This window comes from Callithrix jacchus, chromosome 12, assembly GCF_049354715.1.
Source record: "Callithrix jacchus isolate 240 chromosome 12, calJac240_pri, whole genome shotgun sequence".
Lineage (NCBI taxonomy): Eukaryota > Metazoa > Chordata > Mammalia > Primates > Cebidae > Callithrix > Callithrix jacchus.
Genome location: NC_133513.1, coordinates 86295107 through 86322118, shown reverse-complemented (window position 1 = coordinate 86322118; position 27012 = coordinate 86295107). Strand labels below are relative to the sequence as shown.

General features: G+C 47.5%; 1 protein-coding gene across 1 annotated transcript; it reads right to left on the bottom strand.

Moving 5' to 3' along the window:
• Nucleotides 1-342: 342 nt before the first annotated feature.
• Nucleotides 343-24266, bottom strand: FFAR4 (free fatty acid receptor 4). The gene is made up of 3 exons (XM_009009990.5): nucleotides 23518-24266; nucleotides 13958-14086; nucleotides 343-3174 (listed from the first exon to the last, which is right to left on the bottom strand). Exons 1-3 carry the CDS (start codon nucleotides 24082-24084, stop codon nucleotides 2785-2787), a joined length of 1086 nt encoding a protein of 361 aa, XP_009008238.1. The 5' UTR covers nucleotides 24085-24266; the 3' UTR covers nucleotides 343-2784.
• Nucleotides 24267-27012: the final 2746 nt, after the last annotated feature.

The following is a 27012-nucleotide window of genomic DNA, read 5'->3' as shown; positions in this document are numbered from 1 at the left end:
GAAATCTCTTTGCATAATAAGATTTGGGTGGGGCAACCAGCCTTCCCAGCGCCCTATGTAAATGCCACACCTGGTCAAACCAATCGGTGAGCCCTATGTAAATCAGACTCCACCTCCTCAAGCCTGCCTATAAAATGTGCTATGGTCTGCTGCTTTTCCTTTTTCATATGCCTCTGTTTCACAAGAAAAAGCTGCTTTCCTTTATCCTTTCTTCTGCCTGTTAAATTTTCTGCTCCTTAATTCACCGATGTATGTCCATGTCCTTAATCCTTTTGGTGCAAGATGACAAACCCTGGGTATTCATCCTAGATGGCGATGCCACTTCAATAAGACAGCCACACATCACATCCAGAAACAGGTTTAATTGATCAAATCTATTAAATAAAGTGAGCAAACATCTCTGTTCATTTGTCCTTGGGCTTGTGATTGCCATGAATCTGACTTCAGAAGCAAGCTGCTCCAGAAACTGCTCAAGCAGTCACAACTGCTGGTGCCGATTTCCTCAGCAACAAAGATCAGTTGAACACCTACTATACACAGGCCCTGTGCTGCTGTGCATTCCAGCCATTGGCCCAGTCTCCAGGTGGTGGAGTGTCCCTGGCTTCAGTCTTTGACTCTGGTTTCTCTCTATCTCTCCAAGGGGTATTTTATAAAACCATAGGCCTATAAACACCATTTATATCTCCAAGTAATGTGTGTCTCCAGGCCTAAGCTCCACATCTCTCTGCATCCAACTGCCTATTCAATTTGAACAGGTCACTGGGATTTCAAACTTATGAGCTCCACATGAAACTCTTGGCTTCCCCACCCCTAATCTATTCCCAGGCTCCCCCATTTTTGTTGCCTGCTTCACCATCCAACCAATGGCAGGCTAAACTACCAGGGTATTACCCTTGAACCCTTTCTTTCCCTCACATTCTATCAATTCCATCCTTTCCGTCAATAAATCATCTTTGTTTTACCTTTCCAAAGCATATTTATAAGTCATTTCTCACAGTCCCTCCCTGATGCCACTCACCTCCAACATCCCATCCCTTTGTTCCACTTCGGCAGCTGCCTAACTGGTCTCCATTTTCACTCATGCTCCTCAGAGTCTATTCCCTGCACAGCAGCCAGGGTAACATTGGCACACATTCATTAGGTCATGTCAGTCTCCAGTTGCAAACCCCCAGGGGCTTGGAACACAGAATAAACTCCTAGGCCCTATGTGATCTAGCCCTGTACTTTTTCTGGCTTCAACTGACAGGCCCCAGCTGGGTATTTAAGGCAGCGCCAGGTGCAGAGGAGGCGCCATCAAGAGTCTTACCCCACCCTCACTTCAAGCATGTCAGCCTCCTTGCACTAACATCTCTTCTGCAAAGCCTCTTCCCCCGATTCACACAGTTGCCCTTTCTGGTCGCTTACCTTTTGATCCAAATGTCACTCCTCGGAAAAGTCTGCTTAGGCCCCTCTCCACCTGATCTAAATTCCCATCACTACCACAGCCTGCTGTCCCATTTTCTTCATGGTGCTTAGTCACTCTGTGACGCTCTACTGTGTATTGCTTTGTAGCCAAGCATGGCGGCTCATGCCTGTAATCCCAGCTACTAGGGAGGCTGAGGCAGGCAGACTGCTTGAGCCAAGGCATTTGAGGCTGCAGTGAGTCGTGATCGTGCCATTGCACTCCAGCCTGGGCATTAGAGCAAGAGTCTCATCTCAAATACATCTATATATCTGAATATAGATATAATTTATTGACTTTTATTTAGTTTTTCTGCCCCTGACTTGAAGGTAAGCTCCGAGAGAGGCCCATGGCTGTCTGGTTCACCACTGTATTCCCAGCACGAAGAATACTGTCTGCCACCGCTGGCACTTAAGAGGCATGTTTGCTGAATGGATCAGGAGTGAACCACTCCTGAACTCACTCTCACACATTTCAGAGTCATTCTACTTTCTCTCTGATTTCATGACACTGATTCTCTTAAAAGGGTCCATGGCATTTTTTATAAATGAAAAAAAAGTAAGTCACCTTTAATTGTTCCTTGAAAATTCTTCAGTTGCTCTTGATGTTAATGAATGATCCTAAAGGCTTGTGAGTCCAAGGTAGGGGATAGGGTGGCTGTGATCCTTCAGAAGAGAAATCTACATCCTGAATCAGTTTTAAGACTCACTTCAGAAACCACTATGGTGTGGCTTTATATGTAGAAGATGTGATTAATGAACAGTAATAAACAAATATTTATTAAATTTGATCATATTACAAACACACTTAAAAAGTTCACATTTAAAAGGAACCCATAACAAATCCTTTTTTTTTTTTTTAGACAGAGTTTCGCTCTTGTTGCCCTGGTTGGAGTGCAATGGCACAATCACGGCTCACTGCAACCTCTGCCTCCCCGACTGAAGCGATTCTCCTGCCTCAGCCTCCCAAGTAGCTGGGATTACAGATGCCCACCACCACACCCAGCTAATTTTTTTGTATTTTTGGTAGAGACAGGGTTTCACCATGTTGGTCAGGTTGATCTCAAACTCCTGATCTCATGTGATCCACCCGCCTCAGCCTCTCAAAATGCTGGAATTACAGCTGTGAGCCACCACACCCAGTTAACAAATCCTTTTATAAAGGAATTTTATTGTGAAACTGGATGATCATCCCTTAATTTGCTGATGCTGTAGATGTTTGTTTGCATAGGTTCATTTTCTTAAAGCAGGGTACACTGGTGGAGGGTCCTGGAAATGAACTCTGTTTAAAAGCATGCCACAGCTTGCCAGGTATGAGAAACTCGGCCTATAAAGAAAAACTAATTAGCTGGAAATAATTGACAAGTCATTTCTTTTGACAGATGTGTCTGTTAAAATGGCTCCCTTTTCTGGGAACCAGAAGCAGCAGAAAATCTTCTTCCACTCATTCCTACACAGTGTCATGTTGTAGAGGATGGGATTTAGGGCCGAGTTAGCAAATGTGAAGGCCACCACCCAGAAGAAGAGAGATGGCCAGATGACCAGGTCCTGCTTGAAGTTCTGGATCAGGATGAGGAGGATGGTGATGATGATGGGGCTCCACATGATGAAGAAGGAGACCATGAGCAGGAAGAGGGTGCGGAACAGCCGGAAGTCCTGCTGGGACACGCGAATCTGGTGGTTTTCCGAATAGGCCAGGCTCACCGTGAGCCTCTTCCTTGATGCCTTTGTGATCTGTGGAAAACCAAAAGCCACAGGTGACTACGGGATGTTGGGGGCTTTGATATAGGGACCCAGGAGTTGGAATCTGCCATCCCCCAGGCACCAAGGCTGCATGCCTCTGGGACTTATCGTGCCTGAGCTTAGGATGCACTGGAGAATAGGGCCCCTGGCTAGACTCCTTAGAAATAAAGCAGAAAATCACCTACCCTGTAAACAGAGTTATGAGGGGAAGTAAAAAGCCTGAATCAGGTGGTCTAGAAGAGGGACATCTTCCCTGTTATTTTTTTTCTCACAGTCCCTCCCTGATGCCACTCACCTCCAACATCCCATCCCCTTGTTCCACTTCAGCAGCTGCCTAACTGGTCTCCATTTTCACTCATGCTCCTCAGAGTCTATTTTTAAAAGATGTGAGTCTTTCATTGTTTGCAAGCACAATGTACTCAGGGTACAAACTCAAACAATGCTATACTGATGGGGAGCAAATAAAGAACATCAGGTCTCCAGCCTTCTGTTCTCTCTGTTTCCACTCCCAGAGGTGACCAAAGTGAGTACTTTCCCATATGGGCTTCTGGAAATGTACCACTGCCACACACACTATTCCTGGCTGTGGGATTGCACGCATCTGCTCTTTTGTTGGGTACACAGATGAGCCTACACCATGCATCACACTGTGGCTCGGGCCATACTTGCACAGAGAGAGCACCTGACTCTTGTTATCCTCTATAAATGGTGGTTGCAATTTATCCAGCCCCTATTGAAGAGTGTTTTATTTCTTTGGCCTTGTTTAGGGAGGTAGTGGCTGAAGTAGCAGTGTGCATACTCTTCCCCTCTATCCCTATATTAGTGTGTTCTCCTGCTGCTGTAAGGACATACCCAAGACTGGAGAATTTACAAAGGAAAGAGGTTTAATTGTCTCACAGTTCTGCAGGGGTGGGGAGGCCTCAGGAAACTTACAATCATGGCAGAAGGGGAAGCAAATGTGTCCTTCACATGGCGGCAGGAAGGAGAAGATGAGGACCAAGCGAAGGGGGAAGACCCTTATAAAACCAACAGATGTCGTGAGAAATTAACTATCACAAGAATAGCCTGGGGGAAACCATCCCCATGATTCAATAACCTCCCACTGGGTTCCTCCCATGAAGTGTGGGGATTATGGGAACTTCAATTTGAGATTTGGGTGGGGACACAGCCAAACCATATCACTCCCCTACAGGTTGTTGAATGGGAGATGGCACACCAGTGTGGCAGGCCAGGCAGACAGGAGCACCGGTCTCCACCCTAGGTTCCTTTCCTTTTGCAGGGGCAGGAGAAAATGGATCCTAGTCTTGCCTGCAGGCCTCTGAGTCAGGGGTTAAGGAAGGATGGTGGATCGGAGGCTGCTCATTTGCTGGGGCAGCTTGGAAGCCAACCTGAAAATGAAGCTGAGTGTGGGAAGGGTGGGAGTGGGTACTGCTTGAGTATGATCCCCTCATCAATAGGGCCTGTTGGTACCACCACCAGCCACGGGGAAATTAGAGGCAATGACCAACAGAAGGGGGTAACCACCTCATATGGGCAATCATGCAAGTTCCTTGCCCTTGTGGGACACCAGGCCGCTGGCAGAGCAGCCCCATCCTCTTTCTCTGTCCCCCTCCCAGCTCCAGCACCACAAACCCATCCTACTATGCCTTGGGCAGGGGAAGCTTTGAATGGACTACGAGATTGACATTGTAAAATAGGCAGGCATGGCCAGGTGCGGTGGCTCACTCCTATAATCCCAGAACTTTGTGGGGCCAAAGTGGGCGGATCACAAGGTCAGGAGTTTGAGACCAGCCTGGCTAAGACTGTGAAACTCTGTCTCTACTAAAAATACAAAAAAAAATTAAAAAAATAAGGCATAACCAAAAAGTGACTGGAAAGTTCTATAAATCAGACATAGGTGTCATTAAAGGCGCCCCTGCCCCAGCAAGAAAGAGGAACTGGCCAGAGCACTGCTGGTGACGTTCGTTGAAAATGACCATTTTATATTTATGTCCCTGTTGAGAGGTGGCAACTGGGGGAATGAAACTCCGCATGCATATCCTTGCACACCTAGGTGAGCATATTGGTAGAATAAATTCCTACCAGTGGAACTGCTGGGACCACTAATACTTTGTATTCATGAGCAGAGCTGGCAGTGAAGCAGAGGCATGGCAGGCAGTGAAGGCAGCCCTGGTTATGTGGGCTTAGAAGTGGATTCTGCACTCCTTTTTCAGGAGATTATACAGGTGTCCCCCAAGATTCCTGAATCTCAAGAGGGGGAATAATTAAAAGGTAATTAACATCATTCACAATTCAGGCAAGTTTAACTACAAGATCAGAATGGCTGAAAATATTCTCTTTGGAATCCTTGTAACTAGGCTGGATGTGGTGGCTCATGCTTGTAATCCCAGCACTTTGGGAGGCGGATGTACCTGGGGTCCCTGGGGCAGATCACCTGAGATCAGGAGTTCAAGACCAGCCTGGCCAACATGATGAAATCATGTCTCTACTAAAAATACAAAAAAAAAAAAAAAAGAGCTGGATGTGGTGGTGGGCGCCTGTAATCCCAGCTACTTGGGAGACTGAGGCACGAGAATCGCTTGACCCCAGGAAGTGGAGGCTGCAGTGAGCCAAGATTGCACCACTACACTCCAGCCTGGGTGACAGAGTAAGGCCCTGCCTCAAAAAAACAAACAAACAAAACATGCTTGTAACGAGCTAACTAAAGGATAGTTATTTGTTTTATGATTCAATGTGGCTGCTTGCTCTGTGCAGGAGTTTAGGTCCACCTATGGATGGTGGAGACCAGGACTACAGATGCTGAGTGAGCAGCCTCACGGTCGTCTGGACGCTAGCTTTACCGAGGCTTCCACGCGGCGGGCACTGTGCCACACATTTACTTGTCAGTTGTCACATTTAATCTTCACACCTGCTCTTTAGATTTGCACTATCATTATTCCCACTTCCTATATGAGGAAATGGAATTTCAAAAAATTTAAGTAACTTATTGAAAGTCACTCCACCGATAATACAGGGTCAGAGGCCCCATCTCTGAAAATCCAGCTCATTGGGATTAAAGATGAACCAAATCACAAAAGATCAAAAGGGGTGGCCACACTATTCAGCCCTCCCCTCCCTCTGCAGGGTGAAGATTGCCCAGGAGACACAGGGTACCACCTCGGGCCCTAATGCTGGAGGCCATATTGGCACATCCAAGCCTGGAAGTCACTATGTAGAATCAAAATTAGAACTTGTGTTCAGGTGAAACCTGGTTAATCTAAGGAACCTGGCTTGGCTGTTAGATCTAGGAGACTATCAGCTGGGCAGAGTGTCAGGTGGGCAGGCTGTGGAGGAATTGGCGTCATCTCTGAGTAGGGGTGTCACACCAGGCCTAAGCACAGGCTGCGGGGTCCACAAGGGCTGATTCTGACAGCAGCCTCATCCCTCTTGTTGCCCACACCATCCGAAGAAGGTCAACGATGTACCTGGGGTACCTGGTATAGTGTTGCAAAAATACATGTTGATGAGTGATGCTGATGAAGGCTCACATTTATGGAGCATCTACTATGTGCCAGACCCTTACCTATCACTTAGTTTACCTATTTAAATTCTCCTAACAATTCTGTGACGTATATACTGTGATGATCCCATTTTACAGATGAGGAAGCAGAGGCTCAAAGAGTTTGAGGAACTTGCCCACCAGTACTCAGCTGAGAAGTTGCAGAAGTGGACAGCCAACTTGGCAGCCTGATTCCAGCCCATTTCCTTTATTATAAACCAGTTCTTCCCCATTCTCTACTATCTCTGCCCATGGTAATCCTTCTGCCCAGCCTTTAATCTGAACTCTAATGCCAGGAACTCTGAGCCCCACTTGGCATCCTGCAGCATTTTGTTTCAGACACTCATGCGGCACTTGTGACATACACTGTGTGGGCTCTGACCGGATATGGTGTGGCTCTGTGTCCCCACCCAAATCTCATCCCAACTGTAATTCCTGTAATCCCCATGTGTGGAGAGAGAGACCAGGTGGATCATGGGGGCAGTTTTCTCCATTCTGTTCTTGTGATAGTGAATGAGTTCTCATGAGATCTGATGGTTTCATAAGACAGTTTTCCCTGCTCCTGCTGACTCTTTTCTCTCTCTTCCACCATGCAAAGAAGGTTCTTGCTTCCCTTTCTGCCATGATTGCAAGTTTCCTGAGGCCTCCCCAGCCATGTGGAACTAAGTCAATTAAAGCTCTTTTCTTTATAAATTATCCAGTATTAGGCAGTTCTTTAAAGCAGTATGAGGACAGACTAATACAGACCCCCACCAGACTACAGGTTCCTTGGGGGATGGGACCTGAAGCAAGGCATGCCTGTGTCTTCTGTGGCCCAGAGCCCCTAGCAGGTGCCTGACAATGGCTGTGGGTGACAGACAAACAAAGTGGACTGACTCATGGGCCACATGCATAAGTGGATGGATCTTTTTTTAGCACTGACAGATGCTACTATCTCCTTCTCACCACAGTTGCCACCACTGGTAGGGAGTAAGGAGGAAAATGGGGTTTTATATCCCAGTGTGGCTCCTTTCTTCCTCCTCTTCCCTGCTAGATGTCAAGAATAGTCAACATGGATCCAGAATTTTAAATGTCTCCTGCACTGGGCAGAATGCTTGATGTGCATTTAGATTAAACTAAATGCTCAATTCACTTTTGAGGATTAATCCTAATCCTCAGAACAAGCCTCTGGGATAGGTTCTGTGGTTGCCCCAGTTTTGGAACTAAGAGACCCTGAGAGGAGAATTGACTTGCTCGAGGCCTCAAGGTCAAGCAGGGGAGCGCACCCCACACCAGGCGCCAGCCAGCGCTCTTCTCCACTGAGGCCCAGCAGCTCAGCAGAGGTGGACAGCGTCTGGGGAATGTGGTCCACGGCTATGGGGTACATGAAATGCAAATGTTGGGGGCCCCTTCAGTCATTCGGATTATGTGGGGCTGGGTGGGGCCCAGAAATCTGCAAGTTTCCTAAACTCTCCAGCAGATTCTTGACCACTAAAGTGTGACAACTGCTCATTCAGGACAACAGGCTCAGTCTGGTGCTCCCCACAGTCCTTTGAAGAGAACCTTTTTGAGACTCACTGCCCCCACATCCACATGAGCTTCTGAAGACAGTGTGGGAGCCTCCACCCCTCCTCACACTCCTCTGCCACCCCATGCCACCAGACTGCTGCTGCCAACAGGTGGGGATTGGTAGAAGATGTTCCCACTGACAAAGTTGGGCCCCTGAAGGTTGATTCTCCTTTGGGGGCTGCTTGGTCAGTCAACAGCCTCTCATCTAGAATCACTGGACAAAAGTTTCCATCTTTCCAGAGATTCCACCTTCCTTTCCACAACCAGCACATAGGCCCCCAAAGCTGAGGAATGGAGAAAGGCCAGGTATGGAGAAAGGGCTTTGTGTTCACTGCCTAACACTTCATATTCAGTGGAAACAGGTTTTGTTTCTCAGCTAAGCTCTGAGACAGGCTGAGGGTTTTCCATCTGCAAGCCATAGACTCACTCATTCTACAAATATTTATAAGCCCCTGCTATGTGCTAAGCACTCTTGTAGGTGCTGGACACACAGCAATAAGCAAGGCAGCTCTGCCCACGCTGCTTTTCCATTCTGGTGCGTATGTGGGCAATGAGAGGGGGATCAATAAACATATACTGTTACAAAAGGGTAGAGGCATCTCGGTTGCTATGGCAACAGTTGCTGGGCGATGACATCAACCAAGCCCCAAACAGTGGTGACAGCCTGATCTGAAGGCACTTAGGAGTCGCTGGGAGGTTATTCCCTTGGGAAAACTGTTGATTGGAAAAAATAACTGAAGATGTATAGCATATCTGACTCACAAGGAAAGAGGAAGCAGGGAGGGCAGAAGGGTGAATAAGGCCACTGCCCCAAGCACATGAAGCAGCCCCTGAAGGGTGGGTGGCAAGGAAAGAGCCAGGGCAAAGCCTGCTCTGAATCTTTGCCCAGGTCAGAACCAGGAAGAAGGGTGGAGACTTTAGAGCAGGGTTTCCCAAAGGGCATTCCATGGAGCAGCAGTGCAGAGAGATGCTCTGTGGAGAAAAAGGGGGTTCTGTAGTCACGTTGAGCACTGCTACCTATTCTATTACTGTGTGGGATGTCCTCAAAGTATAATGGCATAATAAAGGTTCTGAGAAGTCCTGCAGCAAAGAATGCCATCTAGCCTATCCAGCATTTCCTAAACCTTTTCCAACGCCTAACATTCCCATGACACTTTTCAGAACATTCTAGGAGACACACTGCTTTAGAGCAATAGGAGATCAGGGTGATATGAAAAAAAGCCACTTCTCAAGCCTGGAGGTGAGACCTGGATTACAGGTACTAGTGACAGGTGAGAAGTGGGACTGATAGGGCTGTGGTTATGTGTCCCATGGCTTCAAACTATTTGTGGATTGCCTGCTACTATGGCTAATTAACATTGATGTTCAACTGATTTTACAGAGTTGTGTAAAATCAAGCTTCACAGAAAGAGCTTGGACAGAAAAGCTGACTCAGTATCTCTGAGTTATGTATATCTTCACGGGGAGGAGATGCAAGCTAAGGCCCTGCCCAGATACTCCATCCACCTGGTGTAGCTTGCCTGCTTCCAAGTTATCAGCCTGGCAAACTCACGGTAGGAAGTGCGGACAAATGTCAAAGTCCTCCTGGGAAATGGGCAGCAGTGAATTTTGCTAATAAGGTGGAAAGTAATTTTTTAAGTGACATTTACATTAAAATTGTGATTTTAAAAACATCATATCTGCTCTTTATTTTTATTGTGTTAATCCACTGACACATATCTGGCTCCTGCAGAAACTGAGGTTCACATTACTTAAGAGACTTGCCCAAGGTCATACAGTGATAAAGCCTGGATTAGAACTCCTGTCTTAGGTCCCTTCATCCAGTAATTTTCCCACTGTCCCAGAAGAGACGACCCTGTAGATCCTTTCAATGTGATTGATCCAAGGCTCATGCCTCATTCATTCAACAAATATTTATTGAGCCCCTACAATGAATGAGCCAGGCTCTGATCTAGGCATAGGAATATAGAGGGAACAAAACAAAATCTCTGCCTCATGAAGCTTGCATTGTAGTGGGCAAGACAGGTGACTGTTGTAAATTGAATAAGACAGATGCAGTAAATGTTTGAAGAGAAATAAATCAGGATAGGGACTGGAGATTGATGGGGAGACTTTTTGGTGAAGAGCTTTTTGAGTAAAGACCTAAATGAAGCAGGAAGTGGCCCATGCAGAAATCTGGAGAAGAGAGATCCAGAAGAAGTGGCCAGTGCAAAGGCCCTGGGGCAGCAGTGTAGGGGCCTGTTTGGAGAACAGCCTCAAGGCCAGTATGGACACAAGGGAGAGTGAAATCTGCAGGTGAGAAAGCCAGCAGGGCCAGATCACAACAGGCCTTAAGGTGAGGGTGGTGATAGGATGAGTTACATCTTTGACCTGTTACTCAGAGTGCCCTTTCACAGCACCATGAGTCATGACAGCTCTTGTATCCAGGAGCTGTTCTGAGGTCTGTGATGGGGAGAAGTGAAGGCTGGCTGTGGGTTTAGAAACAAGGTGTTTCGAGAGTAAACTGCGGTTTAGAGGTGGGTGGCCAGAAGGACAACTGCCCCAACTCTTCAGGTCTCAGAATTTTTCCAAGTGGAACCTGGCCTTGAGAAAAAGATGTGGCGGGTGGGGATGGCGGAGTGGAAAATCATTCTTCCCTCAGCAGGCAGCTGAGAAGCTTGAGGTACGAGTGAAAAGGGGCAGACAGAGCCCTCTTGGCCCCTAAGGGGCTCAGGAGTGAGACCTCCAGGAAGGATATCAAAGGCTGCTACCCCTTCCAGCAAGCCCCGCTGTAGCATCAATTCTTTGTTCTTGATGTGCTCCAAATCTGGGCTGTTGTTTATTCTCTCGCAAATCTTAGTGGCACCTTTTCCCAGCATACTCTGAGACAAGGGTTGGAAGAGAAGTGTTGCCTAACAAATAACAACCGTCATAATTTATTCACCGCCTGCTACAGGCAGGCATGACTCTCTGTCCCATCAGTAGCATCTCCTCCATGCCTCACAACTCTACACTGCTGGGATTGTGATTGCCATTTTGCAGTTGAGGAAACCAAGGTCCAGAGATGGTAACTAACCTGGTCAAGGCCACACAGCAAGTAGGTGGCAGATTCAAGACTCAAACCTAGATTATTAAAATAACACTGTCAAGTCTCTGTGTCTGTCTTCATGGTCTTTTGCTCTGTTTATTTGTTTGTTTGTTTGTTTTTTGAGACAGATTCTCATTTTGTTGCCCAAGCTGGAGTGCAGTGATGCAATCTTGGCTCACTGCAGCCTCCACCTCCCAGGTTCAAGCCATTCTCCTGCCTCAGCCTCCTAAGTAGCTGGGATTACAGGCACCTGCCACCATGCCCAGGTGATTTTTGTATTATTAGTAGAGATGGGCTTTCATCATGTTGGCGGGGTTGGTGACCCCAGGTGACCTCAGGTGACCCACCCACCTCAGCCTCCCAAAGTGCTGGGATTACAGGCGTGAGTCACTGCGCCTGGCCTGCTCTTCTTTCTAATACCCCTTATTCGTCCCTTAGGTTTGTGTAGCATTTAACAGTTTGCAACGCGTTTGCGGAGTCTCAGTATCATTCCACCTTGTGTTCAGTTTCTCTGCTTGCAATATCAGCACCCTTGTCTGTCTCCTCCCTCTTCCCCTTTTATGTCAAAACTCCTTCTGGATAGAGAATGTGTCCTACTCGCTTTCAGCCCACCTTTTTTCCTCCTAGCACTTTGCACAGAGCAGGCCCTTAACAAATGTCTGAGGAATTAATGCACTGGCACTCTAGGGTCAGACTGCCTGAATTTAAATGCTGATATTGCCACTTACAAGCTGTGTTACCTTGGGTAAGTTACTTAACCTCCCTGTGCCTGGGTTTCTTCATCTGTCATTCTTATCAGAATTAAAGAGTTAGTTCCTGGCACATGGTCAACACTGTGTAAATATTTGTTAAATAAGTTGTACATTTCTCTTCCTTTTTCTTTTTTTTTTTGAGACGGAGTTTTCGCTCTTGTTACCCAGGCTGGAGTGCAATGGCGTGATCTCGGCTCACCGCAACCTCCGCCTCCTGGGTTCAGGCAATTCTCCTGCCTCAGCCTCCTGAGTAGCTGGGATTACAGGCACGTGCCACCGTGCCCAGCTAATTTTTTGTATTTTTAGTAGAGATGGAGTTTCACCATGTTGACCAGGATGGTCTCGATCTTTTGCCCTCGTGATCCACCCGCCTCGGCCTCCCAAAGTGCTGGGATTACAGGCTTGAGCCACCGCGCCCGGCCCCTTTTCCTTTTTACTTCTTTCCTTTTAACTTAATGATAATAGCTAACACTTATATAGCACTATCATATGCCTGGTCATGCTGCAAGCACTGTTCTGACCTTAACTCCAGGCCTGAATCTGCCTCCTACACTTGAACAAGCTCTAGGCTGGTGTCACTTTAGTGGTCACAAGTCATCGGTGGGCAAGAGTCTAATGAGTGACATGGAGAGGCCATCTCCCACAGGACCGAGGGATTAGCAGACCTAGATGGAAGTTGGCCTGGCTACGGGTTCTGAGTATCTAAGAGGTTACAGATCCTCAGCTGGAAAGAAAGGGCCCTAAAAGTGGCCAGATGGGGAGCAGGCCCTACAGGACACCACTTCAATATGCCTGCTTGCCAATTGACCCACACATTATATGCTGTAAAACCAAGGCTTAACAACCGTAAACCTCCATGAGCATTCAAGAGCCTTGCATTAAACCTTCTACAATGGAGATAAACGTGGATGTGCCCGTGCTGTTTGCCTGGGCGGGCAACTTACACACAAAGTGGCTACCTTAAGAGGTAGACGAAACAGGCTGACCTGTCTTTTTTATGTGCCTGTACATATTTGTTTTGAAGGTAGAGATCATTTCCTGTTTCAGTGTACATTTGAAATGGACATTCCCTGGGGGTGGGTGGAGTAGCCACCGGAAGACAATAGCAGGGACTTCTGGTAATATTCAATTTCTCTATCTGGGAGCTGCTTTCATGGATGCGTGCAGTTTGTGAGCCTACACCTATGGTCACTGTGCTTTATATATATATATATATGATACTACAATAAAACGTTTTTAAAAGTATACATTCTTCATCACTGCAGTGTTTGTGATGGGGAAACAATGGACACAGCCCAAAAGACCATAAAATAAATGAAGTCACATCTGTAGCCACTAAAAATAATGAGCTAGAGATATAGGAATGATTCAGACAGATATGAAGGTAGGCGAAAAAAGGAGTTACAGAGCAGAGAGTATACTCTCATATCTGAAAAGAACACTGAACAGTGTCAGATAACCATCTGACCATTTTAACCTGCAATTTCATGTAGTTCATCAAATACACACACAGTATACATGACATATACATAACTTTATAAGAAAAATGACCTGAAAAAGTACATCTTGAGCTGTTAAGAAGGTAGATTAAGTTTTCAGCTTCTGTGTTATCCATTCCCGTGTCTGCCTTCATTTTAATTGATTTTTTTGTAATAACCTTCCATTGCTTTAGTGAAGAGCAAAACAATCATCACAAAGATATAACTTAAAAAACAAACTCTCCTTCCTCAGTGTCGTAGACCTGGGCAGTGAGTCAAGATTGGGCTGGCGCGAAGTCTTAGGTGTTCTCCGACTGCAAAATCTAAGATTCTATCAGAAACAACCCCAAGCCTGAGTGACGTTCAGTTGCAGCACTTGAAGCAAACATACCTGTAAAATTTTGGAGTAACTGATCACAATGACCAGTCCTGGCACCAAGAAGTTCAAAGTAACAAAAGACACATCCCACGAGATCTCTCCAGGAACAGTGGGCCACATCAGTGTGCAAATCGGAATTTCCTAGTTCCAAAAAGGAAAAGAACATCATGTAAATGCTGGCTTCTTATTGGCCTCTGGCTCAGTCTTATTGAGGGTTTCCTTACACTTACACAGTTGCATTTCCCGGTTGCAGAACTAGCATGACAGTGAATCCCGAAATCCCTCCCACCGCCCACCACAATCCCACTTACAAAGTGCTTGCCCCTGGCCCTCAGAATAACTATGATTATGATTCCCATTCTCCAAGGACAACAACTGAGCCTCAGTAAGTAAGCAGCAGATTCAAGGCTTAAATCCAGATTAGTAAAATAATCCTGTCAAGTCTCTGTGTCTGTCTTACGTCCTTTGCTTTTTTTTTTTTTTTTTTTTTTGTGAGGCAGCGTCTCACTTTGTTGCCCAGGCTGGAGTGCCGTGTCTGGCAGGAATTCTTAGGTGTTCTCCGACCGCAAATTCTGAGATTTGTGGTAAGAGCTAGAGCCAGTTCCCTGCTGTGATCTTTCCACTTCCCTGGGCTGACATGCAAAGGGCTTTTGAGCCTTCTCTTCCAAGCTGCCATTTTACAAAGGAGAAAACTGACCCCTGAAAGGTTACATAGATCGGAAAGGACATGCTACATAACAAACATACCAAAACTGGAACAAGGCTTCCGTGGTCACACTGTCTAAGTTGAAGGCCACAGGGTTTGTGCTAAGGCAGTAAGCATTCATATTGGGGGTGCTCAGGTGTCTAAAGTGTGTCAAGCTGCACCAACCTGGCCATCTAGAGCCCCAAGGCGAAGATCAGCCTTTACTCCCAGGCAGTTCAAGACGTAAAACCAATGGAACACGGCAGAAGTGTGTGACGGTTTGTGATCTTGCTGCTCTCACTACTTTGTATTGATTCAAATGTTTAACACTAACTGCAAGAAGACATGGGGACCTTAGTAACTGATATAGTTACTAATAGTTTCTGCAACATTTCATCCAGTGAATGAATAAGTCAATGAAAACAGACCCTGTGTGTGTGTATATACTAACTTCCCACATATAATTTCCTATGCCCACTTGACTACAAAAACAAAACTGTTTAGAAAACAACTGGCCCTAACTCATACATACAGAACAGATTTTTAAGAGCACATGCTGTGTGAAAAAAACAACATTATTGATTTTGAAGGGCCAAAGCATCCTCATCAATGTCTAGGAGTAGTATTGTCATCCAAAGTACCATTCATTCATTCACTTGACCAACATTCATTGAAAGCTCTACTAGGCAAAGGCAGAAAATTTTTAACAGTGAATCAAGACTGGGCTGGTGTGAACATGTGGTGGGGGGAGGTTTATTCAATCTTTCCACATTTTGGTGATTGGAAACAAACCTGTTTCTTTCTTTCTTTTTCCTTTTTTTTAGATGGAGTCTTGCTCTGTCACCAGGCTGGAGTGCAGTGGAGTGATCTCAGCCCACTGCAGCCTCCGCCTCCCAGGTTCTAGCAATTCTCCTGCCTCAGCATCCTGAGTAGCTAAGACTACAGGCATGCACCACCATGCACAGCTAATTTTTGTATTTTTAGTAGAGAGGGGGTTTCACTATGTTGGCCAAGATGGTCTCAATCTCCTGACCTCATGATTCAGCACCTCAGCCTCCCAAAGTGATGGGATTACAGGCATGAGCTACCATGGTGGCCAGAAACCTATTTCTTTCAAAGATCTTCTGATTACTGGCAGTGAGCCTACCATTGCTCTCTAGATAATCCACCCTGCCCTATTTTGTGCTCAGACCTCTGCCCACCATGGACCCCTCATTCCAAGAGAGCAGTGGCAATACATATGAGCAGATATGCTGAAGCACCAATCAGAAGAAACGGATTCCAGCCCTGAATGTGACTTGGTCTCTAATTACTATTCTTGTGGTAGAAAAAATTTAAGGGACAATGGAAAAACAGAAGATGCCCAGACCATTTCTTAAGACTCCCAACTCTTTCCAAAAGCCTTTTCCAGAGTGTCTACCAAAATCTCTCCAGGTTTAGCAAGACTTTTGTAGAAGGTATAATGACAGAGCATGGCGTTCTCTCTACAGTAGGAGTGAAAGAAAAAAAGTAGGTCCCTAAACCATGTGCTTCTATGACCCTAGTGTGTTGAAGAGAATGTGTATGTGTGAATGAGTATATGGCCATCCAACACACACACACACACAATCTCTTTTACACACACAAGCTCACATGCACACACACACACAAATAACAAAAAAATAGAAGGATACAATCCCGAAAGTGAAGTGTCTATGTCTAGAAAGGACTCTCAAGTGTTTTTATTCTTGTGGCTTATCTGAATTTCCTGGTTTTCCTTGATGTGCCTATATTACTTTTATAAGAGAAAAAAGTTCATTTATAAGTGAAATGATGATCAAACATGAAACACAGAACACCAAGACAGTCCTGCCAACTTTACCAGTTATTTTTCAACAGAGAAAATGAAACTGTCCCAGGAAGCTTCCAAATTCCATGACTTTCATAAAGATGCTTTTTGACCTTTTGATTTATGGCTCTTGCTCAGGGAGTATGATAAGGAAGTAAGATAAGACCTATGCCCAGCACACCCACACATGAACTGAGAGGCAGTGCTGCTGGCCTGGGGGCCTAAATGATGGATTGAGATGCTCTGTAGAAGGTTGTATAAGGTACTATCGATTAAACACACTGTCTGGTCTCATTAAAAAATAAAATACAGGCGCCATTACAGAGATCCAAGTTGGTGTCATAACTTGGTTTCTGTGGGAAAATCCATTTGGCTTAAGTCCATTAGATTCTAGATATTCTCCCGCAGGCTGTGACTTGCAGAGGAGTTGGGCAGCATGTCAAGTCTGGAAGGTGGGGACATGAATCCTATCATATTCTCTGTACTTTTTCCGCACATGTGAAGTGTCTCCTGATTTTAAAAAGGGAACTTGAAAAACAAAAGTGGCAGGCCTACTTTGTTACTGACTTACAGAGGCAGAACTGCCAGAGTCAACAGTAGTCTTCTTTAATTCATTTGCTCAACCACCTGACTCCAGACGTGGTGGCTGACCACAGCGAAGCCACAGGGAGGATGAGCGAGGCGCTGGCCCTGTCCTCCAGGAGCGAGGGAGGGAGAGAAGCACTAGGACATTTCAGGACAGGACAGGCAGCTGGAAGTGCCCAGAGAGCTTCAGAGGACCAGGGAGGGAAGATCCACCCAGGAGGGGTTGTTTCTGCTATGCCTGGGAGGACCGCATCCGTCCGAGGGCACAGGGAGGCCAGAGCTCAGGTGTCAGGCCAGAAGGGATGAAGGTGGGAGGCCGCTCACAGTGAAGGGTAAGTGTGACTTGGATCCCCAAATGTGTTCTGCCTCATCCTGATCTCCACTTCTCCCTGGCCATCTCACCCATTTCCACTGCTCCTTTTGCAGGTAAAGCTCCAATTGACCCTTTTCAGCTCCATGCTTTCCTGAACCCCAGACTCACCCAACAGCCAAGAGGACATCTCAGCAGGAGACCTCACAGGCAAATTAAGCTTTGAAGAACCCACCCCCAAATGGTTCCACCTGATTCCTGCACTGCCCGCATCAGGGCACAGGGCCGCCATTCTACAAGTTGACAGAAACCCAAGCACTGGCCTTCTGCCTACCTCCTCCTCCCCACTCAGAAGGAATCTCTAAGTTCCTCCTTAATAGCCACCAACTCACCCACCTATCACTTTTTTTTTTTGAGACTGAGTCTTGCTCTTATTGCCCAGGCTAGAGTGCAATAGCACAGTCTCGGCTTACACAACCCCCGCCTCCCAGGTTCAAGCAATTCTCCTGCCTCAGCCTCCCGAGTAGCTGGGATTACAAGCATGTACCACCACACCCAGCTAGGTTTTTGTATTTCTAGTAGAGATGGAGTTTCTCCATGTTCATCAGGCTGGTCTCAAACTCCTGACCTCAGGTGATTCGCCTGCTTAGGCCTCCCAAAGTGCTGGGATCACATGTGTGAGCCACCCTGCCCTGTCCTACCACATTTTCACTGGCCTGCCCCCCAACCCTCACCAAGACCAGGCCATCACCACTAAGTCCAAACTTCCTACCAGACAACTCTGGCCCTTCTCCCACTCTCCCCTGCCAACCCTTCCAGCACTGTCTTTTGCCCCCACTGCCCCTCATGCTCTACACAGCGTGGTGGAGAACCCCTTGCAAGGTTCAGAACAGCAGTCACTGCTCCTTTAGCCTCCACGTGGGCCCTTTCCTCTGCCTACGATGCCCTCCTGGCCTCCATCCCCTTGCCCGGCTTGCTTCCTCTCATCTCCACACTAAGTGGGGACACTACCAGCTTCCAGTAGCTTCCCGGACTTCCCACACCCAGCAGAGACTCTTCCACAGCTCTCCACAGCTTGTGCAATTGTCCCCTTCCCTGTCTGGATTCCCCACTGAAGTGTGTTACTAAGGGCGGGGACCAAGTCTGCCTTTTTCCAGCCAGCATCCCAGCTCCTAGAATTCTGTCTGATACGCCTTAGGTGTTCAGGAAAAAACTGCCAAACCAGATTTTCTAAGAAGACTCCCCTTGAGGATGGGGACATCTGTCTACAGGGACCGCTGAAATGCTGACCCTACCCACACTGGCTGACTTACTTGCAAACACTGCCTTATTCCAGCTGTTTTCCCATCAGCCTCTCTGATGATTCCTCCTGCAGTACCTCTGGAGACCCTTGGTAAATCCTTGCTCCTACCTCACCTCTGCCATCAATGTGGAAGACTTCAAGATCATTTTTAAAAACTAGGAATCTGGCTGAACACAGTGGCTCACGTCTATAATCCCAGCACTTTGGGAGGCCGAGGTGGGCAGATCATGAGGTCAGGAATTCGAGACCAACCTGGCCAACATGGTGAAACCCCCATCTCTACTAAAAATACAAACCTGGCCAGGTGTGGTGGCACATGCCTGTAATCCCAGCTAGTCAGGAGGCTGAGGCAGGAAAATTGCTTGAACCTGGGAGGTGGAGGTTGCAGTGAGCTGAGACTGCCACTGCACTCCAGCCTGGGCAACAGAGCAAGACTCCTTCTCAAAAAAACAACAAAACTAGGAGTCCTAGTTGGATATTTACTCTCTTCAGCTTCCCAGCAAAAAAAGAAAAAACAAATCAACACAAGAGATGTTTCCTTTCTTATATATTAAAAATATTCTCTAACTGAAACAAAGGCAAGCACACTGTTTCCTCAGACAATCCACACCCAGCAGACATGAGAAGGTTCACATTACTAGCCTGGTTAAATTAGGGTGGGGTGGGGCAGTGGGATCAAGTGCCCCAAGGAGGTATACACCCAAGGGTGACGGCAGCCAGAGGGACCCAGCAGAGTGGGGCAGAATTCTGGTTCCATCTTTCCCCATTCTGTGACTTTAGGCACTTCCTCCTTTAGAATATAAACCAAAGAATATCTAGTTGTGGGGTGACTGTGTGGGTCCAATTAGGCCAGAATCTAGGACCATCTGTGTGCTCTTCCTTGAAGAGAAGGAGGTGGATTTGGGTGATTTGTGGCAGGGGTGAGAGGGGAAGGGCGCTGAGTAAATGCTTGCAGAATGAATGGGCAGCACATTCTGACCAGGGTAGACAGTCTTCTCCACCTGCTGATGTGGGTCACCGCCCGGTCAGGGCCACAGCACACACAGGCTGGAATCCTGCTGAAGCAGGGTGAGCTGACCTTGCTGAAATGTCAGCGTTGCCAGGATGTGCCCATCTTCTGAAAACGGCAGTCTGTTATTTTGCAGCAATCAGAAGAATTATACTGTTTGAAGAATGTTTAAAATGTTTATATTCAAAGATAAGAAAACTAATAATAGCTAGCAATTCTTACGTGCTTAACTGTGTACACGCCAGGTGTTGGCCCATTTACTGAGCATGAGTCCCCATGGCAATCCTGTCACGTTGGTTGATACTGTAATCATGTCCATTTTGCAGAAGAGGAAAGGGAGGTATTGAGAGGTGAGACAGCATGCATTCCGTCACGAAGCTCCCGAATGGCAGAGATGGGATCTAAACAGAACAGTTGACACCAACGCCCACTCCAAATACCAAGTTGTCTCCCATTTCTAGGATATTTATCACTTGATCTTCCCTTCAGTTTTAGAGTCTGATTACCATGGACTGCTGGGCACCCACTGCTCACATGGACAAGAGACTGAGTTTCTGTTTCAGGAGGGCTCTCAGGTCGGCAGAAGCTCTAAGGGGCAGTTTCCCTGGCCAGCGCTCCCTGGGGAGAGGGAGCCAGTGTGTGCTTAGGCTTGGTAGATTCTCTCAGCCTGTGGTTTGGGTTAGGAAAATATCCCCCCGCCAAAACCTCCATATTTAGTCTCCAAGTGGAATGGACCAGGCAGAATCTACAAGCAGAAAGCTGGGAATATGGGGGTTGAGAAAACAAGCCTTTGCTAATTTTAAATGTGAGACTCCGTCAGTCTAGACCAGATCTTCCTGTTGCTTTTTTCTTTTCATGACTACACTCCCCCATTTTTTTTTTGTCTCTTCTTCTCAACTTCTTCCTTCAACTGCTGAACCTATAAAATGGGATGTTTCCTATATGCTCAGGCAACAACCCTTTAAAAATTGGGGGTTCTTTGTTTGTTGGGCTTCTGGACAGGTAGGTGTGAAAGTCTGTGTGTGTGTGAGCTCACGTGCACCCACGTGTGTATGTGTGTGTGTGACATAATGGAGGTGGCAGCAGATAAAAAAGAAGACAAAGAAGATGGAGAGACAGAAAGGACTGTCCCATTTATTTATTTATTTATTTATTTAGAGGTGGAGTCTTGCTCTGCTGGCCAGGCTGGAGTGCAGTGGTGCCATCTTGGCTCACTGCAACCTCCGCCTCCCAGGTTCAAACGATTCTCCTGCCTCAGCCTCCCAAGTAGCTGAGACTACAGGTGTGTGCCACCACACCCAGCTAATTTTTGTATTTATAGTAGAGACAGGGTTTCACCATGTTGGCTAGGATGGTCTCCAACTCCTGACCTCAAGTGATCCACCCGTCTTGTCCTCCCAAAGTGCTAGGATTACAGGTGTGAGCCACCGTGCCCAGGCTTTTTTTTTTAATTTCAAGCTTCCCCACCTCACCTTTACTAATTTCAGTGAGTAGGCCTCCTGCGGGTAACTAACTTACCTGGCCCCCAGTGCACATTCAGGCTCATTCTCTCCCAGTGCCTTTGCCCAAATCCCTCTCCAAAGGCTCTTGAAACCAAGGAAGTGTTTCATCATTAAAACGAGGGGGGTCTGTGTACCCAGCCAACACAATTGTGGCCATCTGGAAGCACTGCAGAGGGCTCTCCCCACACCCAGATTCCCTAACAGGCATGCAGTACAAAGCGGCCAAGATGTGGAAGGCCTCACATATGCCAAGGCCTTCTCACCCAAACAATCACCTGTGTTCCTGTCAGCACACGGTTTTAATCTGGGCTTTGGCTGGGAAGTGACAAGAGTCTTATTTTTTAATCTAATTTGCCAATTAATTAGGATTATACTGGAAACCAATGAATAAAGGGAGAGGCACAAAATACACATCTGAAAACTTAAGATACCTTCAAGATACATTCTACCTGGTCTTTAATTCCCAGAACATCATTTTCTCCCATAAGAAAGAAAATTAGGTGAAATCCCTCAAGTTCTGTGGGAGATATAGAAATATTGTAGTTCAGCAAGAGAATAACTTTTAAAAAATCAAAGAAACTGATGGCAGAACCTCAGCCACCAACTGACCATGCTTTTAGAAGCATCTGTGTGGCCCACCTTGATTCTGAGGTGTGTGGGGGCTGAGAACAAGCCTGTCCACTAGGCCAGATCCTTGGTCTACCTCAGCCAATCCTGGCTTCTCTGGGTCCCACTTGAGTGGACATGGCCACAAGCTTACATGTTATTTGATCAGGTGCCACAGGTCTGACTATTAGTAATGACTAATTGCTACTAATTACTAATTAGAATGACTAATTGACAGGCTCCTGTCCGTTAGCCACTCAAGGCCATAAACAAACAAACACCCTACAATGTATTTCATGAGCATTAGAAACAAGTGTTTAAGTTTGATTTATGTTAAAAAAAAAAAAAAAAAAACCTCACACAGGATACAGGATGCAGACTGCATCCCTCCTACCCCCCAAAAGAAGGGCTGTGTGAGAGACTGGTCTGGGGAAATTCCCAGAGAAGCTCCATCTCTCTGTCCCAGGTTCTGGAGTGTCACATACCAAGGAGGTGTCCCCGGTGGGCTGTGTCCATCTCCATAACCAAGCCTTCCCCTGGTGACATGTCATTTCTCCCTCTCTACTCCCTTCTCTGACCACTAAGAAGGTCTCTGTTTGGGACTGTGATTTCTGTTTGTGCCAGGATTACTCAGGGTGCCCCATACTCACTCCTAGGTGGGGAGGGAGCTGAAGGGTAGGGGGTGAAGGGGCAGAAAACCCGTGACTCCAGTAGGGAAGGGGAGGCCAAGAACCCAGCCAGGTGCTCCTGGAGACTGAGCTCAGAGCACACAGGCCTAAATCCTGTCCCTACACCTCTCCGCGAGGCACGGAGAACCAAACACACTGGGAAGACGGCCAGACGGCGGCCACTGCCCTCCACCGTGACTCTGCGTCTAGGTCTGCTCTCCCAGGTAGATCTCGGCGCGCGAACCCTGCAATCACTGGGCAAAGCGGCAAGAGAAAAAGACCCGAGTTCGGGATTCTGGACCGTGGGATTCGAGGGGAACCAATGTCCTGCACTAATCGCAGAACCTTATTCAGATATGGTCACTTCCACCCCTGTGACGTAATAATGACAATGGTGAATCCGCTACGCAAAATAGAGCTGTCGGCCCAGCCTCTGTAACCTGCACATTTCAGGCGCCCAGGACACCTGGGAAGTCTAGTGTAATCCTTCCGTTTTGCAGCTGAAAAAACTGAAGACCCCGGAAGGAAATTGCGTCACAAGTCCCCTAGAGACAGCATTGCGTCTGGGGTCCCTGGGTCTCACGCGCCTGCCCGCACGCGCTTGCAAAGCTGGACCATAACCCAACCGGCACGGAAACTTGTGGACAGGAGTTCAACTCCTCCTCGAATTATGGGTAAAATATTCTGGGCAAGTATATGCCTCTGTGTGCCTCTGCTTCTCTGTGAAATGGATGTGATAATAACGCCGAGGAATCATAATCCAATACAATGTGATCAGCCACCCTCAATCCCCAAAGTTCCATCTGGCTCCTAAACCACTCGTTAACCTCGCAATAGTCATTGCATTTTGCAAGAATTTGGGGGAGTCCACTTAGAGCATTTAAGAGGGCATGTGCACAGCGCTGTAGTAAGATTTAGGATATTAAACTTCACAGCGCTGGGCACAAGGTTTGGCACAACGATTAAGTACAACAAATGGCCTATTGTTGTTGATCATCCTCATCCCAGCTTCCGTCGGGGCACCAGTTCCCAGCCCGCTCAGGACACCCGCCCGGTGCTCACAGCGGGGCGCTCACCTGGTCGGTGCCGGGAAGCCGTTGCGGGACGACTCGGAAGAATACGCAGAGAGGCAGAGCGGCGAGCGCCGAGTAGCCCCAGATAAGCGCCAGCAGCGCTGCCTGCGCCCGTCGCCCAGGACCCTGCACGCCGCGCTGCAGGCGCACGATGCACACCATGCGCTCCAGGCTGACCGCGGCCAGCGTGAGGATGGTGACGCTGCCGCTCAAGGTCATCACGTAGAAGAGCAGGTGGCAAGCGACGGGGCCCAGCAGCCAGGCCTCGGTCCAGCGCACGGCCAGCACCAGCGGGATCGCGCTGATGAAGAGCAGGTCTGCGCAGAACAGGTTGAGCATCAGGCAGGCGGTCGCGCCGCGGCGTCGCCGGCGCGCAACTAGCACCAGGGCACACACGTTGCCCAGCAGCGACACTGCAAAGATGAGCGCCAGCACGGTTGTCTCCACCGCGGTCAGCACAAGCCGGTGGTCTTTCTTGACGTCGGAGAAGAAGGGGAAGCGGGTGCGGTTGGCTCTCTCCAGGCTGCGCAGGGGCGCGTCGCCCACCGCCCGCGCGCATTCAGAGTACATTCCCGGGTCCCGGCGGGCAGCAGCTGTCTGAGAGAGTGCTCATCTGGGAGGCGACTGAGTGCCAAGGCGGGGAAAGAGAGAGGGAGGCGGTTGCGACATCTCCCCTCCGGCCACCTCCGGTCTGGGGAGCGCTGGCGCTGGGTACAGGGAGCTGTGCCCGGGGCGCGCGGGAACGAGGAAATGCCGGGCAAGGCCGGCAGCAAACACCACAGCTGGGCGGGGAGGTGGCGGCCGAGGCGGAAGCCTCACGCCCTCTGGCCATTTGAAAGCACACCCAGAAGCCTGAAAACCCACCTAGCGAATTCCTCAAGCCCCCGCAGGGCCTCCCCTACCTCCTTCATCCTTCAGGGGCACCGGATGTACCAAGCCTTTTGTGAACGGATTTAGCTAAAATAGATTTAAAAGTGTCAGAGCTGGCCTTTGGAGATTATTTTGGCATGTGTCCTTCAGACTACACTAAAGAAACTCCAAGGGTCTGGATGTAGATCCTCAAGCAACTTGTAATGAGTCCGTATTTTTTGTGGGGGAAAGAGGGAATGGAGATCTTTTATCACTACTTAATAACAGATCTTCAGGTGGCTTATTTACTCCCCCTACCCCAGATTTTTCATCTATAGAATGGGAATACTAATACCACGTTAGGTTATTGTGAGGCTCATGTAGAGTTTGCACACTTGGCAACGTTTGCACACTTGATAACATGTAATGAGTAACTCATTACATGTTACTCATTATATGTTATCAAGTGTTAGTTATTGTAACTAAAATGCATATAAATTTTGCATTCTGAACAATGATATATAATGCTTTCTTGTAAAAAGGGTGAGTCCTTCCAAATTTTTTAATAAACTTTCCATCCCAGGAAGACAGATATTTCAAGGTTGGCAGATACACACACAAGCTCTGAATGTGCCCCAGGTGCCACTGTGGAGGACCACTGGGCAGTCCAGTCCTGTTAGAGATAAGGAAACTGAGGCCCAGCAAGAGTGACGTATCTAAGCTGTCCTCTGGTTAGTAATGAAAGCCAGTCACCTGCCCCTGTCCCACACATTTCCATCACACCATTGCAGTCTGTTTTTTCTGTAAATGAGGAAGCTGGAGATGGAAAAGTATGTCTGTGGCCTAAGATCCAGCCAGCCCCGCTCCTACCACCTTCACCCCTTCTCCCCTCTGCCATATAATCAGGCCTCTCCCAGTTGCCCATTCTATCTTCTAATTGTCTTTCTTAAGGTTGGGTCTTAAGAAACCTAAGTATTGGCTGGGGGCGGTGGTTCATGCCGGTAATCTTAGCACTTTGGGTGACTGAGGTGGGTGGATCACCTGTCAGGAATTCCAGACCGGCCTGGCCAACATGGTGAAACGTCATCTCTTCTAAAAATACAAAAATTAGCTGGGTGTAGTGGCAGGCACCTGTAATTCCAGCTACTTGGGCGGCTGAGACAGGAGAATTGCTTGCACCTGGGAAGCGAAGGTTGCAGTGAGCCAAGAGCATGCCACTGCACTCCAGCCTGGGCAACAGAGCGAGACTCCATCTCAAAAAAAAAAAAAAGAAGAAAAAGAAGAAGAAAGAAACCAGGTGCACCCAGTCTGAAATACTGTCTGGGGAGGGGGTCCATTTGTGTGTCTGCTTTTCACAGTATCAAACAGGTCTCAGCTGACGATGTGACTTCTAACCTGAGAAGTACATGCTCAATTTGAATCTTGACTAGGTTCAAGTTGAAAAACAGAACTGGTTTGCTTCCTGAAACAGTTGAAAAAGGGCAAAAACTTGAAATAAAGGGAACTCAGACAAATGGGGTTTTGGCAACTCTCTGGTTACAGTCGGGATATTACTTTTTATGTGAGGGAATGGAAACTCTGTGTGTGTGTGTGTGTGTGTGTGTGTGTGTGTGTGTGTGGTGTCTGTGACTCAGAGAGACTGATTCATCACAGGCTGATGTGATGATACAGGCACAAAGAAGTTTCCTGGAATGTACAACCAGGATGGGCTCTCTGCACTAAAAGGCCTTCTCCAACATTAACCCCCTGGGTTATACCAATGGCAAAATGCAGAGGCTCATAAGCTTTCTTCATTCATAGCACCTTCATGGCACCCCTAGGCTAAAAGAAAAACCTAACGGTTTCATTTATTAAGTAGCTTGGTCCAAAGAACTTAGTAAGATTTTATGTCCTAACAACCTAGTAACTATCTTGGAAAATAATAATGCATATAAACTGGGGTACAATTTTTGTTGTTTCATTCTTTTTTTATTTTTACTTTTGAGAGGGAGTCTCGCTCTGTTGCCCAGGCTGGAGCACAGCAGCACCATCTCGGCTCACTGCGACCTCCGCATCCTGGGTTCGAGAGATTCTCCTGCCTCAGCCTCCTGAAGAGCTGAGATTACAGATGCCCACCATCACACCCGGCTAATTTTTGTATTTTAGTACAGATGGGGTTTCACCATGTTGGTCAGGCTGGTCTTCAACTCCTGACTTCAAATGATCCACCCGCCTTCCCTCCCAAAGTGCTGGAATTACATGCTTGAGCCGCCACACTGGCCTGTTGTTTCATTCTTAAATAACCACATTGACGCCAGGCACAATGACTCACCCCTGTAATCCCAGCACTTTGGGAGGCTGAGGCTGGAGGATTGCTTGAGCCTAGGAGTTCAAGACTAGCCTGGGCAACATAACCAGACCCCATCTCTACAAAAATTTTTTTTTCAAAAAACTTAGGTGGGCATGGTGGCTTGTACCTGTAGTCCCAGCTTCTTAGAAGGATCGCTTGAGCCTGAGAGGTTTGAGGCTGCAGTGAGCTATGGTCATGCCACTGTACTCCCATGGGGGCAACAGGGCGAGACCCTGTCTCAAAAATAATTCTCTTAAAAACCAACAATGACGGCTTCCTGATGGGCTGGGTGCACGTGTTGCCCTCTTCACAGCTTTTCA

Excerpts from the sequence above, each read along its gene's own strand:
- FFAR4 (XM_009009990.5), bottom strand. The coding sequence starts at position 24,084 with ATGTACTCTGAATGCGCGCGGGCGGTGGGCGACGCGCCCCTGCGCAGC. Across the intron at positions 14,087-23,517 it reads GGCTTCCCGGCACCGACCAG|GAAATTCCGATTTGCACACT; the intron begins GTGAGCGCCCCG and ends TTTTGGAACTAG. Across the intron at positions 3,175-13,957 it reads GTTACTCCAAAATTTTACAG|ATCACAAAGGCATCAAGGAA; the intron begins GTATGTTTGCTT and ends GGTTTTCCACAG.